This window comes from Dromaius novaehollandiae, chromosome 1 (genome assembly GCF_036370855.1).
Source record: "Dromaius novaehollandiae isolate bDroNov1 chromosome 1, bDroNov1.hap1, whole genome shotgun sequence".
In the NCBI taxonomy this organism is placed as follows: Eukaryota; Metazoa; Chordata; class Aves; order Casuariiformes; family Dromaiidae; genus Dromaius; species Dromaius novaehollandiae.
Window position 1 is genome coordinate 149764166 of NC_088098.1, and position 19390 is coordinate 149783555.

At 41.6% G+C, this 19390-nt stretch overlaps 1 protein-coding gene across 1 annotated transcript; it reads left to right on the forward strand.

Moving 5' to 3' along the window:
- Nucleotides 1–2389: 2389 nt before the first annotated feature.
- On the forward strand, nucleotides 2390–17351 carry IL1R2 (interleukin 1 receptor type 2). The gene is made up of 9 exons (XM_026103165.2): nucleotides 2390–2457; nucleotides 4252–4382; nucleotides 4475–4733; nucleotides 7134–7308; nucleotides 8659–8833; nucleotides 10260–10325; nucleotides 11550–11685; nucleotides 13875–14020; nucleotides 15348–17351. Exons 1-9 carry the CDS (start codon nucleotides 2444–2446, stop codon nucleotides 15473–15475), a joined length of 1230 nt encoding a protein of 409 aa, XP_025958950.1. The 5' UTR covers nucleotides 2390–2443; the 3' UTR covers nucleotides 15476–17351.
- The last annotated feature ends 2039 nt before the right edge of the window (nucleotides 17352–19390 follow it).

Sequence of the window (19390 nt, forward strand, 5' to 3'; positions counted from 1 at the left end):
CAGCTGTGTTTTCTAAGGTGTCATATTCGCAAAGAGTCTAGGTTTGTAGAAGTGTAAAGAAAATTGGTAGCTGGTGGTGTGTACAGATGGGAAACCCAAAGCTTTGCTTCCTTGAGGGCAAGTCAAGACTGCTCCTTATCTGTGCTGATGGGCAGTGAGGAGCTGACCAGTTAGCATAGATGTAGCTGTGAGCCAGCCCCAAGATGTGCCGCATCTTGCCCAGCCAAACTAGTCATGGGTGAGGGTGGGAGGAGAGACAAGGGCTGGAGTGTGGTAGGTAAACAGCATGAGGGGAGAGCTGAAGTGGCTGCAGTGGATGGCGTATATGTGCGTGTATGCATGTGTGTGTTAAGGATGTGGGACACATATCCCCAGAAAAGCAAGTATTCCTCATTCTTTTCATTGAACATCTTGCTTTCAGATGACTTTATCCACTCAATGCAATGAATTTGCAGGTAGGTGTCAGCTTTTTAAAGACATCAAACCTCATTTCCTGCAATTTTGCTCTTTCTGAGTCTGGTAAAGGTCTGGGTTTGTTTGCTGGGAATTTGTCTGGTTCCTATGATGTTGTACGAAGTTACCATTTGAGCTTCCCACTTCTGTGGCATAAGTAGAAAGACTATCATACAGCGAAATCCTGAATTAGATCTAATATAAAATAGGTGTTCTTACCTGATAGTCCTTCTGTCTGGTCCTTCTGTCCCTGAACTGTCAAAGAAAGAACTATAATCATTTTAGAATTCGTAAGATCAGATTCTCAGAATGAAGTGCAGTGGCTCCAGAGAGCCAGACCAATGGATTCTTTCCCCAAATGTGGCAGTCTAGCATCAATGGAGTTGATTCCTTTCATTTGACAGAGAACGTGCAGCACCACAGCTGCAGCTATAGCACAGGGCTGTAGCTAACTTTCGTTCCTTAGCAGCCTTTCATGCTTATAGCTGACAGGATTGCTTAAGAGCAATGGGACAGCCATCGTGGGGCAGGTAGCTACAGTGACCCTTGCAACAACTGTGTTGATCAGAATATAAAAACTGTAAAGAGAATTCCAGATGTAAATTTGGGGCTTTGTGACTTTTTTTTCATTTCTTTTACTCACTGAAATTGCTGTAATGTGGTGGCTGTTGCCTGTGCAAAGGAATAGGTGCAACACAAACATATGACACATCCCCAAAAGCTGCAGTACATGAACAGATATTATCAGCTATATGTTTCTTCTCTGTGAAGATGGCAGCATGGTCTCATAAATCATCAATTTTTCAGCTCTTAAGCAATATTTTGAGGTCTTCAGTATAACTGAGGCTGTTTTCAGTTAAATAAACAGTTCATGGTTTATATTAGAGTTTTATTAATAAATGGTATATGAGGGGTCTGTGCATTGTTAACAGCTATGTTGTTTTTATTGGTCATTATTTGGTTTATGACAGCACCACGAAGCCTTACCCTCAGGCTAGGACCCTGTTGCTCCAGACCTGGGCTGCTCAGCTGAGGTTTACCAAGTTTGTGGGGACATTTTACTGAGGTCTGCTAGCAGGGACTTGTGTGTTGATTCCAGCTCTGGCAGGTCAGTTAGACACCACGCATTGCCTTCATGGGCTAGCAGATGGAAATGCATGGTAACTGGTCCCTCATAGATCAAGAAACTGTAAAAAGCACAGAGTTGCCTGCCAGAAATATCACCTGGGTCTAGGCAAGACTCAGGAAAAATTTGCTTGTGGTCCAGTTCCAGCTGAAGTTCTCCACTCGGTAGCCCTGTCCTAGACAGGCTGAGGTCAACATTACTACACTTAATAAGCCACGTCTTACCCTTTCTTCTCATGAGCCTGGAGGCCATAATCTGCTTACATCTCTTAATTCTTTACACTCAATTATAATGAGAGCTTTAATATAAATTGTAACAATGAGGTGGATGTTATGAAAGGGATGAGAAACCAACACATTTGTGATTCACAAGTGATGTGAGAAATCACAAAAGAAGAAAATCCTGCCATATTGTCCGTAAGAAAACTTACTAAAGACAACATATGAAGACTGTGATTATTTTGACGCCAAATAAACTGCAAGATAGCTTTTGTTCCTTGTGAGAATGTTTTATATTAGATAGAATGTAAAATAGTCATGTGAAAATATGAGTGTATGCAAACTACAGTTCGTCAGAAAAAGGGAAATTTAGTCATATATTTAGCAGTCATTTCCCCTTTTTGGGAAACCCATACACATATTTTTTTCTTCTCTCTCTCTCTCTCTCTCGCTCTCCCTCTCTTTCTCTCACTGTAACTCTACGGAAGGAAAGAAAGGTGTGTCTAAAATGTCATTTGGTTCTGACACAAACTTGATTGGGCAACAAGAGACAAATTTCCGTTTTGTATTGAGTTAAACTCTATATAAACTGCTTAGTAGCAATTTTTGATCTTACATCTTTTCAGGAGAAACTAATGCTGAAAGAATGCAGAACCACAGGTAAGTGAATCTGATGGAAATTTGGGAATGAAAACCACCCCTAAAGCCTCAGATTGGATAGGGACTTGTGGAGGCTGCTAGATACCAAACTGGAAGGACTGGAAAGCTCTGAACAAAAGAGCCAAGTTCATTCATAGGGCAAACTAGGATAGCATTTGAACCATGAGGCTTATTAATGCAGCAAACAATGGCACAGACTTTGTGAGGAGAGGAGATACTGCTCCATCCCAATTCTCTGGAAATGTTTGCAGACCTAGCAGTATGGGAGAAGACGTCGTTGTGAAAGAGTATTACTGAGATAGCTGTTGCTTTTGTGTTATTGTAAAGAAGATAATAAGCTGGAAACAGTTTATTACAGTCAAACTATTAGATGTCAGCTACATTTAGCCACTGGAATAGGGAGAAATTATGACTAAATACACATTATAAATACAAGCACTATGGATACACAGAAGACGTCTATGGTTGTATGTGTCTATGAGTATGAGTGCATTCATTCTGTGAGAAATACATTTCTGCTTTTGGATACAGTTTGAAGTAGCTCTCCAGTCATTTAATAATTGTCCTACAGGACAATCATAGTGTTAGGCTAACGTTAAGTGTATATAATTTACATTTTTGTATAGCTACAGCAAGTAGAAAGACCATATGTCATGTGTCTATATGTACTATATAATACATATAGTCATGTGTCATGTGTGTATATGTATATAAATACTTTATATATAGGGCATAAACTGATGCCCAAATATAGCATGTTTCATGTATTTTTGCATGCTGTACACTCAGATGACATATAAACACATGCTATGAGACATTTGCACTTGCTATATATTAAGTCTCTATTTGTTATACACCAAGTCCACAGGACTTACTCTCCTGAAATCAACTGAATTACAGCAGTTGAAATCTTGTGGCAGACCAGAAAATATTCAGTGATGTACACAGAAGCTGTCCTGTGCCAGCTAAGCCAATGCAGATGATATAGTTAATGAATGACTGGCAGTGGATAGGTTCTTTTCCCCTTGTATCACTGTGTCAGATTTTTAGGACAAATTGTTCAGGGTTTTCCTCATCTTTTATTTGCACAGATGGTAATAGCAGGCACACTGAAAACTCCCTTGCGTACGAGCAGCAAGGTGGGTATGTATGCTGTGGGATGCAAAGTATTTTGTCCCAAGAGAAAGTTTGGATGAAGGCTTTGAAAGCTTGGCTCTGGCTATATGAGGAAGTATGCCTGCAGCCTGAGCTATGCTAGCTTGTCTACTTTGGAGGGGGGAAAGGTAAAGCAAAACAGGCTTTAGTGAGGGCTGTACAACCTTGGGACAGACGTGGAGTGACTGTGTAGGGTGCTAAAATTTGTTCTGCTGCAGTTTTGTTCCTGTGGTTACCCAGACTAGCTGTGCTACAGCTAACTCAAATCTGATGGCCTGTGCCTCAGTCACACTTTATTGCAAAATAAGCAGAGCTATGTTTTTCCACCCTTAGCTGTTGCCCTCAGAAGCCGTGGGGACAGCAGCATCTTGTTGCATGTTGTTGGCATATCCTGGAGTGAAAGGAATGTGACAGAACTGATGTGTTTGTGCCAAACCAGATGCTCTTATTCCACAAGTCAGCCTGCATGAATTAGAGATGAAGAAGCCCTTCTCTTTGCTCAGGGTGAACCAAAGCTCACCAGGTTCTGCAGTTAGGAAAAGAGCAGTTAATTCTTAATGATGTAAAAACTATTACAATACAAGTTAATGTAGAGTATTTTATATTGTATCTTGTGTCTTTCAATAAACTTTGCTGCAGATTTCAAGAAGCTTTCCCCCAGTCTCCTCCTTTCCATTTCCTTTGGGAAAAAATGTGTGGGGTCTTCTTTGTCCTGGTTGCATGCACAATGGAAGCCTCTGCTTTCAGAATCCAGCAAGTGGAAAGCACGGGTAAGGATATGCTTCATTTTTCTGTCTCTATTTCTCTCCCTCTTTAATGTGACAGACTAATAGTAATATAAAAATGTCTCTGATTTATGTAGAAAAATGCCCAGATCACACCGTGTTTTTCAAACACTACTATGAACTGCATGGAGAACCTGTGGTTCTGAAATGCCCTTCCCCCAGATACAAACATTTGGATTTTTCTGCCTTGACCCTTAATATCACATGGTATAAAAATGATTCAAAAACCATGATATCAGGAAGAGAGGAAGATCCAAGAATTTGGGCAAAAGGAGATGCACTCTGGTTTTTACCAGCAATGTTAGAAGACTCAGGAGTATATATCTGCACCAGAAGGTAGGTATGGAAAAGAAAATCCAGTGCACTAACAAGAAGACTGTATCTAAAATGCATTCTTAGCTTGATTCTAGTATCTAGTTATCTTGTATATCTTGCAGCAGCTTATCTTGTAGCAGGTTTGGATAAGATCATTTCCTCACCAACTTTATTAGAGAAAAAATGTGGAAAGTTAGAACTGTTAAATGCATTGTGTGCCTGCTAAATACATTACCATTTGGATAAGTCATGACCAAATATTGCCAATCTGACTGCAATATCATGTGGAAATAGCATACAAAAGATTTTGTTCTAATTTATTTACTAGTCAGTCAGGGTTACGTCAAACAGAAGTATACTGTAGACACTATTCTATAGAATGGAACCCTTACCTGACAATTTTAAAGAAGCAAACAGTATCATTCTCATTTCAGATTGCATTATGAAGCATATATCGGGGCACTGTGGCTTTGAAGTGACTGTTCCTTTTCCCTGATCTTAATTGTTTTTCCATTTTACATTTAAAACAGAATTCGATTGCCTTGATTTCTCTGGAAGATCTCGTGAGACCTGATAGCTAGTGTTTTTACGAGAACAGTACTTGACTTGTGATACTGCAGTAGGGTAAAACCTGAGCCATGATTTTTCTGAGCCTTCTTGGTCATTTTTGAGGTTTTGCAGTCTGACAGCCTGCCCTATAGTTTCAAAAGAGGATCCAGAATCTGCATTTGTGGATGACTGAGGAAGAAGGAAATAATTGTCCTTCTTAGGGCCTGAACCTTGGAACCTCCCAACTTTGGAAGGCTTCCTGTGTCCTTGTACGCTGCCATCTCTGCTTTCCATTCGGCCTTCCAGTACACATCTGAGAACTGGCACCTTGTTGTTCTGGGATTTATGGTGTAAAACATAACTCGGTATCTGGAGTTGCCTCTATAAAGCACTGTTTTCCTGCTGGCAAGGCATACCTCATGAGTGAGGTGTGTCAATAGTAGAAGAGAGAGGCAGGTAAAACTCAAGCTAATAAATTATGCTGTGCATAATAAGTTGGTCCTTCCGCATGTCTTAACAGAGATTGCAGTGGTGGGGCAGAAGAGAAGACTTTGATAGTGAGGCTGGAATAATGAAAGGTTGGAAATCATTGTCCAAGAGCATCGATGGGTTGCCTGAGACTTTGAAGGGTTGTTTATCCCCCCTTTTTTTTTGGGGACTATTCTGCTTCAGCTCCTCAACTACTCCATTTTTTCAACACTCTTTAAAATGAGCATAGAGACAAATGTTGCAGATCTCTGCTTCTGTTGAACAAATATTTTGGATTTAGGAGCCCAAGCTGTACGTGACAGCCCAACAGAGTGCTTCCACAGTACTGCGAGTCCATCTGCCTGGACTCATGGAGCATGCAGAAGTGCTCCAGCAGCTCTCAGCCCAGCACACACACAGACCCCTGCTTCAGGGACACTTGGCAGAAGTTAAATGCTGCTGTGCATGAAGGTGTTTCTCAGAGACATGCTCTCAGAGGTTGGAAAGGGCAGGGCTTAAGAACCTGCCCCCCCAAATGATCTATGCTGATGTTGTTAGTGCAGCAATTAAACAGAAAGAGAAAGTTGTTCCTCCTCAGGACTGGAAGTGATTGCCACCTTGTGCCAGAAAGAAAAGTTATTGTCAAACTTTCAAAGCAGGAATGCCTTCTTTTCTGTGGAAAACAACATATTCTCACAGAAATGTCTATTAGTTGTTGTGCAATAGATGCGTAGATGTGTTTTAATACATACTTTAAGCTTTTATTTGTTCTTTACGTCCCGATCATTAGAATTTTTACAGTTAAGAGTTCTTTGAAAGCAATGGTTCATGACGCACCTGCTACTACTTAGGAAGACACATTTTTTCCCCTCTTTGCAAAATTAAAATCATGACTTGGCCTCAGGGTCTAGAGCAAACTTGATGTACCAAAAAAATAAAGTTTGAAACTCTGAAGCAAACGTCATCAACATGTTTAGATTGTGCCAAAACCAGTATCAGTGATTTTCCAGCATCCCTGCTGGTATGACCTCAGTCTTGACCTCTTAGCAAGAGCTAAGGAGAGAAATAGAGCGGTGAAGAAATGAATGACACAAAATAGAGGCATCAAATCAAGGGGCAGAGAGCTTGGCTGTGGGAGCGAGGGCACCTCTCAAACCACAAGGTGGTCAGGATTTGGTCACATCAGCAGGAAACACAGGGGCAGAGAGGAATACACTGGCCTGGGTCACATCAGCTCAATTACTAGAGAAAAAGTTTCAGTGCCAGGAGTTACCAGTTTCAAATCAGCTTTAACTCGCGGCTGTCAGGTTTCAAATTCATTTCCCATTGATTTGAAGGGTGTAACTTGAGTCCTCGTAGTGGGTGTGTGCTCACAGCTGAATGTGTCCCCTGCTCTGTCTGCAGGAATGTCTCCTACTGTGCTGAGGTGTCCATCCACCTCACAGTGGTGGAAAAAACAGCTGCTCGTGAGATCGCCTATCTCCAAGTCCTTTTCACTTTCACTGCTGGAAATGTCGTTTGCCCTGACCTGTGGGACTTTACACAAAATAAAACAGACCTGGAGCTCAGGTGGTACAAGGTAGAACTTTCAATTTCTCTTTGCGCAAAGCCTAATCCCATCCCTCTTGTAAAGGTAGATACATTTCCACCTTCTGTTTCTCTTGAATGTGAGGATGTTAAAGTCATTAACATTTTGACAGTATGGCATTATATTCTGGGATTCTGGGGACAGATGTGAATTTTAGGAGAGGTTCTCCAGGGTAGACCTAGGAGGATGTGATGCATAAGCTGGCTGAAATGCTCCACATTATATGCTCTTGCAGTAAGTTTAACTTTTTTTAAGGCTAGATTACCCCGATTCAGGGTTTGCCACTTCACACTAGGCCCTTCTCTTTGGTAGTGAGTTTCTTGTTATGGCCCCTGTAGTGGACTGCCTGTTGCATGCATCCCCTGCGTGAACTGTTTCAAATAGTGTAGTCTTCATTATCAATTGAAATCCAGCATTTGAAGGTATTGCAAACAGACTTATTACACAAAGCTTACTCTGGTCTCTTGCCTAACTTGCTAGTCCATTACTTTTCAAGTAGGCAGGCCTGGTTTTGCCTGAAAAGCCAAATATCCCTCACTTGACTGGCCACAGCTGTCTAATCTTGCACTGGACAGCATGGGATTTTTCTTATACTTTCCTCTTATCTTGGTTTAGCTTTCATTTACACTCATACCATGATCATATGTTCTGCCCCTTGCAACTATCATTCTTAACATAGGACATAACACCTAGGGTGGTTTCATACAGCAGTGCCTATGCTATGGTTGATACCATACTAACAAAGTTTCTCTGTGCAGGCTTTCCTTCAGAACCAGGCTATAACTAACTTATTTAAGTCAAAGGTTCACTCCAAAACATAATCCATGTCACAACTGTCAGAAAGAGCTACCCTGTCTTCATGGCAAAGGAACGTAACAGTTCCCAGCAGCACTTCAACCTGTGTATGAACAGAGTGTTAGTAATACAGAGCAGGAATTTATCACAGCTTTTGAGATCATGTAGGGAAAGTAATAGTGTTGTCGCAAACCTGCATGGTTACTGAAATGTACTTGTCTCTTATAAGATTACTGTTATGAGGACTCAGGAAAAAGCCTATTACATCTTCTCTGTCTTAAAATATGTGTTTTATTGATAAGTTATACATGCACATTATGTATATTGAAATAGCAATTCTTCACACTTCATACAGTGCCTCAGAGCATTTTAGAGATGGTTACACATTTGAAGGACTTGCTCTTTGGTGGGAAAATGGAGCTGCTCAGATTCCACAGTCATAAGGGAACTTATATTTATAAGAGACAAGGATAAGTGATTTCACCTGGAGGTAATAGAGACCCACACCTATTTGAGCCATAATACTAGTTGTTGTCATTTCTCCAGGATGCGCTGCCTTTGGAAGACAATAATGAAAAATTTGTAAAACTAGAAGGTTCAACTTCTCTGATCATCACTTCAGTATTACCGACAGACTCTGGCTATTATACCTGCAAGATGTCTTTTCCATATGAAGGTGTAACATATGAAATCACCAGGACAATTCAACTGCAGACTGTTGGTAAATATTCACCTTTTACAACCTTATAGAACTTAAGAAAATGTCTTGCCAGAGCGATCTTTGTTAGTGAAACTCAGGAGGAGAACTCACATTCAGTCTCTTAGCCCTGCCAAGTTAATTGCCCAAAAAAGTGGGACGTGGGGCGCCAGAGGAGCTTGTTGTTGGTACTGATCCAACAGTTTCCCATTGCACTGTTGATGCGGCTCGGATCAGCACTTTGGCTAACCATCACGCTTACCGTGGGATTTAGCAGCACATTTGTGGGAGACAGAACTCAATGTTGCAAGTGCCCGTGATTGTTAAATTGAATAATTTATGTCACGGTGGGTCACTGAAAATGACTTCAGAGAGCTTAGGAAATAAAACATTTGATATACTTAATAGGGATGGGGGAAAGCCACTATTTCGCAAACCAATAAAACAAAATCGCCTTGCTGGCTGTATGGCTGCGGCAGTGTTTCGGTGAGCACAGTGCCAGTGCGCAGCTCGGCCACCAGAGGACAGGAGTGTCACATCAAGTCTGGCCACCCAGCCCAGGCGATGCTTCGGCAGCTGCAGGGCTGCACAATTCAGAGCCTGCAAAGACCACGAGGTCTGAACCTATCTTTGTCCTCTTGGCACCACAAGGTGGGTCAAACCCTCCTGACCTGTCCTCACTTGCAGTTACTGCCGTTCTGCTCCCCAGCTTGCAGTATGTAAGTTAATTGTTCACAGACTGCAGATTTCTTACAATAACCTTCCAGAGTACTTACAGTTACATACAGTAACTTGCAGAGACAAAGAGAAATCTTCAGGATGTGCTTTTAAATTGCAATAATTTGCTTTCCAGCAGGTCCAAGTACAGAGCATTGTGCCTTCAAGCACAAAATCACAAGTAGGGAAATAAGGCTTTGGGAGGGATAGGCTGTGAGTGCTGCTTCCTATTTACTGATGCCTATTAGTGAAAACAATTTTTGAAGTAAGAGTACCTTGCCAGTGTGCTAGTGTCAAAGGTCTAATTTTACCACGATGTACACATCCATTCTCTGCCTAAGTTCTCGGCCTTTTCACTTTTGCAAGTATGAGAATGGGTGTGCAAGGATTTCCACACTTGCCGCTCATGAAGAGGACTGTGCTTTGCGCTTACCTTTACCATTGCTTCCAAAAGACACTCACCCATCTGCCATAAACTCTTTGTGGTGCAGCATATGACCACTGCTTTCAAGATCAAGATGTGAGCTGAGCTTGATCCTATCTCACTATTTCCACAAACATATCTGTCTGGACTTGAAATTGGAATTCCTCTCTTTGACAGTGGGTATAATCAAATGGTTAACTGGGAAATGAAAGATGCTGAGCAATGTGGCACATTTCTATTTGTAATTCTGGGAGGATGGCCAAATTTTCTGTTGTGCTAGCACTGACCCTCTGTTCTCTCTCTGTCCAGAACAAGAAAAGAGAATTACTCCAGTAATTGTGTATCCAACTCAAAAGACTACATCAGCTGCTCTTGGTAAGGCCCAAAGTTGTTTTTGAAAATATCTAATCAGGGAAAAATTGGAGTAGGTCCTCTCAGAGTGTAATTAGTAGGTATAAATTGTTATAGTTCTGTTCATCTCGATTATATCAGCTGAGGGTCTGTGCTGTAGTGATTTTTGCTTCTTATCGTCTATGACTGGATGTTATCTTCCATGTAGGAGAAGCTAAAACAAAACTGCTGGAGATTTTAGCAACTGACAAAGCAAGAAAACCATGTTATATCCTTAGATCATCTGTTTAGAGTTTCTCCTCCATTAAGAACTTTCCATTTTCAATATTCCTCAAAATAGATATATTGAATGACAGCTTTGAACAGGCCATCTAGCTTTCTTGAGAAGAAACAGTTTTCTTTGCTTTTTAATGTTTGACCCAGACACTTGTCATTAGTTATAAAGCACCTTGATAAGGTCTTAATTTTTCTTAGAAGATTATATTATGACAAGAAATTTCTGTTCCCTTTCCCCCTTCTCAGAAAATGCCAGGTATATCTTACACCATGCTTTTTTACTCGAGTAATACACATAGAGCTGTGTCCCATAACTCTTAGTTTTCGCTGACACCTTTCTTTCCAGCACTGACTATCAAGTCAGTCTCTTGCCTGTATAGCTCCCTGAAGTGGTTTATATACCTTTTATCATCAGCTGCGCAGATATAACAAGAAGCTGTATGCATTATTGAGCCCTGTGTTTTCAATATAATGTGTGAAGACACTTTATCTCTGTGTTACGATAATTATAACAAAATTCCTGAATTTTTGCATCATCACTTTATCACTGGAGATCCTATCTGGAACTGAGTGCCCGTGCCTATAGCGTCCATGAATGATGTTTCACAGCTGGTTAAGCAAGTCGCTCTGGAGCAGTAGATCACATCAGTCCCTTTAGGTTGCAATACACGAGAAGGAGGTGGGCCATCACAGTTCTGCCTCCTGATGAATGTGTCCAGTGCAAGAGTTACTAATTGTTGCAATGGTAAAGTAATCTGGTTAAAAGGGGATAGGATAGACAAACTGAAGGATCTTGCTGCCAAGGAGTAGGTGATCAAAAACAGTCAGGGGTTAACTTCAGTTTTGAATGCGGTAATGGCTGGTGTGTGTAGGAACTTGATCACCCACTGGAGATGTTGGTTTTCACCGAGAGAAAGAGCAGTTCTTAGTACGTCTCCAAATGTTTTTTTTTTCATCTTTCTTTTTAAACAGGCTCCAGGATGACTCTCCCATGTAAAGTGTTTGTTGGACTGAGCAGCCATGTCTATACTGAGGTAGAATGGCTTGCAAATGACACCATCGTTGATGTGGCTTACAAGCAAAGCAGAGTTACAGTTGGGGAACAACAGTAAGTCAGGCTGAAAGAGTTTTGTTGTGGTCATTGTTTTAACTTGCACTGTGCAGCTGAAAGTCGGGTAATGAAATGGGAAATGAACAGTTCTGAGGTAAATGTGATAGCTGAAAAACAAACGGGCAAACTGGAAAGCCTCATGAGGAGTGAAATCAAGTCTTTATTTCCGAATTTTGTTCATATTATGCTGCCATCCTAGCAGCTAACACTTCATTTCTTATGAAGCGTAGTTTCATGGGCAGCTGAGCTGATGTAAGAGCTGACTGCAGCAGAAAGCAACAGGATTTGATCCTCCACAGTCCTTCTCTTATCTCTCCCCTTGCCCTGTTCCAGGGAAGCTGCAACATCCTTTCCCTTGTGCCAACGCTCACATTCATGACATATTTCACTGAGCTTTTGATCACACTAAGACAACAGAAAATGATGCAGTGGTTTTTTTTATTATTATTATTTTCCCTTAGGGTTGTTCTTTTTTGTGTTAGTGAGCTACACTGACTCACAGAAGCCCAGTGAGTGCTAGAGCTGGTGCCAAGGAAGCATCAAGGAGGGGTGCTAGGGGGAGGGGGAAGGAGGATGTCCCACATCCTGTTGCACTGATCCACTGTCTCTCCCTGTCTTGCAGAGACAGTCTGAGTTGCTTCCTAACTGCATGCCTCAAGGCTTTTCTGCTAGAAGGAGGAAGATCTGCTTTTAGTACCTGTCACCTGAGCAGCGCTAACTCACTGCGTGCATACTTTTAGGTCTGAGGTTGTCCACAAAGCCTGTTACCCTCATCTGGGTCACTGTGGCTCTGCCTCTACTGATAGACAAACCCAGAAAAGCTCCTGGGCTCTGGAACATCATTGCCCACGATGTTAATGGCTAGACTGGTTGCTCTCCAACTAGCACCTTCCCAAACAGATCCTGGCTATGGATTGAGACTTAACATGGAGCAGGAACCATTCCCAACAGGGCTTTGGCATGTAGCAACCCTATTTTGAGGGATGAGAGTGTTTAACAGTTATGGATATAGGCTGCTTTTGGCCATTTGGCCTCAGTGTCAGAAAACAACTTGGCCATGTCTGATTTATTGCACAGTTGTAGCCAGAGGTGATGTGGTAACTAAGCTGTGAGCCAGAGCTCTTATGTGTGTTGATATTCCCTGAAGCTTGACTGAGACCATTCATTTATAATGTTGTGTATGTGGGTAAACGGGAGAGCCTTAAACCCATGCTCAGGAGCCCTAAAGTGTACTGCGGAATATCTATAGTCTCTGCAGGCTTTAGGAGGGAGTAGCATGTGTAGTTTCTTACTCAAATGAGCAGAGTGTTACATAATTGCACCAGAAAATGGCCACTCTAGCTTGGGGTCACGTGGAGCCCATGGTGTACGAACCACCTAGGTTCTGCTGGAAGCCCTCAGAATGGCGTTAAGGTGAAATAAGTTGAATGTCGCTAGGAAAACAAACTGTCTGCAGAAATCTCTGGCAAAGCACCCCCAGTTGTGTTGCTGCCTTCCTGTGGTACAATACCGGGATGAGTCTGCAGGGAACTCCATTGCTGCAGCGCATAGCAGGCTTATGAAGAAATCATTAAAGAGCTGTATGACTTCTCCAGCAATGACTAAAAGATATTGAGAGACAATGTTTGACTGCGGCTAGAAAACCACTGTTAAATAGTTGCGGTGATGATATGATCAGGTTAAAGTAAGCTGGAAACATTTTAGACAGTTTCCTGTACTAAGTTCTTGGTTTTGGGCACATGCTATAGAGGAATAGTGGTTCAGTTTCCTGAGTGAACGTTTGCAGGGTTATGTTCTCCACAGGTCTTCTTCCAGCTGATAGTAAGAAATGAATAGGTTTTAGATGGAAGGAATTAGGTCTGTCTTTCCTTGCTGTGTAGAGAGCTCAAAGGTACACAGAATTCTGTTTGCTTTTCTCCCCTCCCTTTATTTTGGCAGGACAAATCCAGCTCTTATTTCCTCCTGGAAGATTCAATTAGTGTAGAAGGGATACTGCGTACTGAGACTCAAATTATTGGCACAACTGGGGTGGAAGACACAGGTGTCCTCTAATACAGAGGGGTTGGTTCAGAACTGAACAAATATCCAATGCATTTTCCTGCTATGCACTGTTAGAATGAATGTATCAAATAGGGAAAAGTTGGCTTATAACAGGAATTCAAATTTTACTTTTCTTTTTCTTCCAGAGAAACCATAGAAAATGGTGAAAACTTCATTGAAGTACCATTGATTTTTGATTCTGTCAAAGAAGTGGATTTTTACACAGACTTCAAGTGTCTGGCCTGGAACAGATACGGACACCAAGTACTACCAACAAGGGTCAAGCAGGAAGGTAGCTAGTTTGTCAGCTTACTTGAGAGACAAACCTGTGATAATCAGTTTCATTATTCTAGTGCTAAATTGCCATCCAAGCCATTTACACTGCTGGAAGTATTACCGGGATTATTGCCTGGGACAACTGGTTCCTGTAGACTCAACTTTACATTGTGTTTTAGAATAGCCTGTGCACAAAAAACACTTTCTGTAGACCCCTTATTGAACTTTTTCACAGGTGTAAGGATCTGTGCTGTTAGATCTGTTCATTGGATAGGAGTAAAATTTAGACATACTGAGTGAAATGGTGGCCCCAGCAAGATTAGTGGCAAACTCCCATTGGGTGCAGCAAGGCCAGATCTCCCCCAGTGCCTCAACGAGTATGGGGGCGGGGGGGAAGACTGTAGCAGAGTAAAGATCAGAGTATTCCTTCTCCTTATATGCAGACTGCCGCCCAACAAGTGTAAATTATGGTGGGTGTTGTTATTTTGGCTTACAGTGACGGGAAAAGAAGCCCTAAGCTCAGTGCAATTAATGTTACAATGTGAGAGACCATTGGCCAAGAACCAGCTGTAAAAATAATGTTAAGCAATGCTAATTGCTTCTTTGCTTGATGTTGATGAATCACTAAGGCTTGCTCATATCATGTTAGAAAGGCACATGAATATTTACAGTCTTCATTATGAGTTATAACTCATGACTCACTGAAGCATCCTATGATGAGGGATTTAGTTAAATGATATGCTGCTCACATCTTCCATGAGCTACACAGGTGTTACTACAGAGGAGGCAATTCATGAACTAGTACAGGCCAGTGTAATCCAAAATGGTGTGGATTGACATTGGTCTTGGAAATTAGATGTATTTTAGGAAGATCACAGTTTTGGCTTGTTAATGAGTGATTCATAGGCTTTGCTGTATGAGAAAATTGCACACAGAGTTTCAGAGTGGACTAGCAGTTACATATTCCCTCTCCACTTGGAGAGGTGAGGGACACTCGAAGTGATGCTTTGATTTCCTGCTTGAAGTGTTTCTACTTTGGCCAAATTAAGATAGGGAGCACATAGTTACTCTGAACAGGGCTTGGGAGGAGCCACGTGTACGCCAAAAGACTGAAGTTTAAATTCTCACCCTCTATTGTTTTCCAATATCTTCCTCCCTTCTTGATAAACCCATTTCCCAAAGCGCTGAATCAGTAGGCCTGTTCCTCTCACAGATGATCAACCCTGTTGAAAGGTTAATTCACAGACATCCTTTCTATTGTGATTTCCCCTCCTCCCCCTTGTACTTAGAGAATATGTTCCTGGGAGTTTTTTTGAAAATATTTTATTTCTTTACTTTTCCAGCTGTCGGCATGTCCTGGTACACTGCAATGATTCCCGTCGCATTGGCCTGTATGATTGTGGGGGGGATATGCATACACAAGTGCTGGAAGCGGAGAGCCGATAAAGGATATAGAATAGCGAAGGTTTAAACTCTGCTGTGTTCTCCAACTGCAAGCAGAAAATGTTTCATTCTGGATATCCTTCGCATAAGACACAGAGAGACATTTCAGAACAGGCCTGCTGCTTTCCCAGTGGATGGATGTATATCAGCTTGTTTTCCTCTTCTCCAAGTGTTCCATGATCTGACTAAGTTATAAATATAAGTTTGTATAAAACGCTGCCTAGATGCAGGAAACCTCCTTCTATTGTTTTTATAACTAGAGTGCAATTTATATTATTTTGGAGCACTTAGAATCCCAGATTTGTGTCCTGATTACATGAAGTGTAGGGAAAAGGAGGTACTCCCACCCTTTCTACTTCCACTAGTCTTATCATCTAAAAAAAAGGAAAAGAAAAATCCTAACACCTACAAAAATAAAGTAAGGCGGCTTGCTCTAAAAGGATGATTCCACACCAGAGTGAAAGTAGTTTTCTTACATACCCAGATTCACTTTGTTTTACTTCAATCTAAGAAGAACCATTTTTTCCCCTCTTTCCAGAGCCAAATACAGTTGTCATGGCAACTGCATGACCATGAACTTTTCCACTTTTTTTTTTAACCATTTCGATTAATCTTTGCTTAAGTGTCCTATTTCAGAATATCCCTCCCCCAGGGGTAACTTCATCAACATAATGGTTGCACGCTGGCTAATTCAGATCTGTTTAATCTACAGACCTCTCATAGCTAGAGATTCATAGGCAAGTGTAATGTTATTGTCTTTGCCATGAAAAGAACTTGGAGAATGTTTTATTGTTTTGACAGTCATTTGACTAATGCCAGCTTTTATTCTAGGAAGTGATTTGACAAATTATCGGTAATGATGTGCAATCTTGCCCTTCTGTGCTTCTAATTCTTTTATTACTGACCTGATTCTCCTCTCTGATATGAATATAAAAGTGTGGAATGGATTCCCATAAACAATGAACCTGCACCAATCTAAAACTGGTGCAGTTTCAGGAACCATGTATCCTTTAAATTGAAGTATGCAAACTGAATACTCATAAGGCAAAACACTTCCTATTTAGGTTAATCTAACTAGATTCCAGTCTTGATGCAGATCAGGAGGGAGTAAATAACTGGTAACCATTGGTGATAACCAAACAAGACCACAGGAATTGTTGTTGTCAAGTGCAGGATGCTGAAGATGAGAAGAAATACACGTTTTATGGGCAGATAGGAAAAAGCTGGCTGCAAATGTGGAAAAAAGCCAATCCACTTGGATATCTGTTCTTTGAAGGAAGAAAGCTATAGGGGAACTATTGCTGGAAGGAACATGAAAAAAACAAGAAAGTTTTAGGTACACTGGTAATGCCCATTTTTATCAGCAATTGCTAGTCTCTAACTAGAGATCAAATTAGGTTTGTTAATAAGTATAACCTTTCAAAAGGTGACTCGTTCTTTCCATCCATCTGTATCCTCCAAGAGCATCATAGCACATCTGGCTGTAGGCAGCAGGGTTGGATTTGACTAAGTGGTAGAAAAGAAATAGAACTTTTGATATATGGAATATTTGTGCCATAAAAAGGTTAAATACCTCAGATCCTCCTAGAGGAGGGAAAGAAATGTGAATGTGAGATAAAAATTCAGGCATACAGAGAACCGATGTTACATACTCAGTGGGGTCTTGAACGCAGTGGGAATGTAAAGAAACAAAGGTTTATCTTTTAAGAAGTAAGTGATATTTGCTTCTCTGATTACTAGTATACTAACATGCTGAAGGCTTCCATGGTAGGTAGACTTTTTCAAGTCAAGTAAATGATGTAAATGTTTTACATTGATCTGTATTGTTATAAACAAATGTATCATAGTCTGTACTGTTCTTGAGAATGTTTCATGAAAAATGAAAAAAATAAAACCCAAAATAAGTGTTGGCGTGCTGGCTGGATGGGAAGGAAGCTGTGAAGTGGCTAATGGGGGTGGCAGGCCGTTCTCGAAGTGGTGTGTTTTTCCCAGCTCAGCCCCCGACTGCACAGTGACGCCCGTGTTGTGGGGTAATGCAGCGCTCTGCGATGATCTTCATCCCTCGGCCACTTCCTCTCCCACTCCATCCTCACAGCTGTGCCCCTCCATGCCAAAGGCAGACCATATACTGGCGAGCCAAAGGACCTGGGCCTTCGGGGCCCAGCACGCTCATGGCTGTCCTTGCTCTGGGGTCCCCTGAGGCTTTTGGCTCATTGCGGGCAGGCAGAATTGGGTAATCTCTGTCTCTCTGGCTACTAACTTGAAGTACTGGCTCCTCTTGAGCCTGTGGCTGGAAATTTAGACTAATAGAGATGGTTTTTGTTGTGGGAATAGGAATTTAACATGAACTCCCCGAAGTGGTGTGTCACTTTTATTCAGCTTCCAAACATCAAAATTTTTGTCTCCTTTTTTTCAGTCAGAATTATGGTATGCTGGTAGTCATCATAGGTATAGCCCTTTGGGGAGGGCCATCCCTGCAAGTTCAGAGATTTTAGTCCCAATATACTTTGAGAAGAAAATGTCCTGAATCTCATGGCAAACTCCAGTTCCTAAGGACTTATTTTTACCAGTTTCTGATTGGACCTGAAAAACATTACAGTATCAGAGAGTGCCATCTCACATCAAGAACTCAGGCTCTATACCACAACATCTGTGTTCAGAAAAATTAACGATGGAAAGGCGACCAGGCCACCTCATTCATGGGACTGTGTAGCACTTGGTCAGCAGAGCTCATCTATCTGCAACAACTTAAAAGAAACATTTACAGGGGGAAACAGGCTGGTGTCCCATGGTCTTGGTGTGAGGTAGCGTCCAGGGCAGTGACAGCTTCTGTGGTAATAGTTCTTCTAAGGAAAACTGAGTTCAGGTACCAAAAATCATTTTCTTGTTCTGCTCAGCACAGGTGATCTTGATGTCAGCTTTGCAGCCAAACAGACAGTATAATTTTGACAAAAGTAGCATCTAAAACAGAGCAAACTTGTAATCTGAAGAGCAGCAAACTAGACATGCTGGTTCCCAAACTAAACCCTTGCATAAATGTCAGAGCAGTGGAAATAAGAACTGACTCTGTGCACAGAACTTATCTTAGTAGATCAAGATAGGGAGAAGCTTACAAATTTTGTATTTTATTAGCTGGGAAGGTGGAAGGGGGGGAAGCACAACAAACATATAAATTGCCAGGAAAGCCAGAAATATCATTTTAAATATGAGAATAGCTGATGAAAATGTTTGATGATTATTCTGACTCAAGTCTGCAAAGCAAGAGTTCCAGAAGAGCAAAACAAGAAAAGAAATGGGTTTTTGAGTTGAGAACTCCCAGTCTACCCATAACCTTGGAGTTGCTAAAGATAACCAAGGGTGAGGTGCCTCTCACCCAACCTTTGACCATCAGAAAGGAATACAGTTGATCCCAGCTAGCCATTTATGCTTCCTCTCCACTCAACGGAGAAAGACGGTTATCTCTGGTGTCTAAAATAAAAGGGATGAATTGCCCTCTAGAGGTGTCTGTCTTTTTCCAATAGCTACTCAGGGTAAACTACTAATTTAAAGACAAAGTTAGATGAATCCACCCTTGATTACAGGAAAGATTGGTCACGGGACATGTGACTGCAGTTTGTTGGAGAGGTTTAACCCCAGAGACATCCTTTCACATAATCGAGGCTGCTGGGCTACCTTGGGAAATGGTTCTCATGCTGGCAGCTCCCTGTGCAGAGCAAGGACACAGACTCATGCTAAAAGAAAATATTGCAAAAGGTCAGAAATCTGGCATCCAGGTATGCCTCGTGGACCGCAGCATACAAGATGTGCTGAAAATGTCTGGTCCATGTCTTGGAAAAACTTTTGTGGCTCATGGAAAATGGTCCATGAGTTGGAGAAATGCCACAGCTATTGCAGGAAGAAAACAAAGACCTGCAGTGTGCGTGTGTGAGGCCGAAGCACAGAG

Bases quoted from the DNA above. Each gene is read 5' to 3' on its own strand.
- IL1R2 (XM_026103165.2), top strand. The intron at 4,383-4,474 runs GTAAGGATATGC...TGATTTATGTAG, and splicing joins CCAGCAAGTGGAAAGCACGG to AAAAATGCCCAGATCACACC. The intron at 7,309-8,658 runs GTAGAACTTTCA...TCATTTCTCCAG, and splicing joins TGGAGCTCAGGTGGTACAAG to GATGCGCTGCCTTTGGAAGA.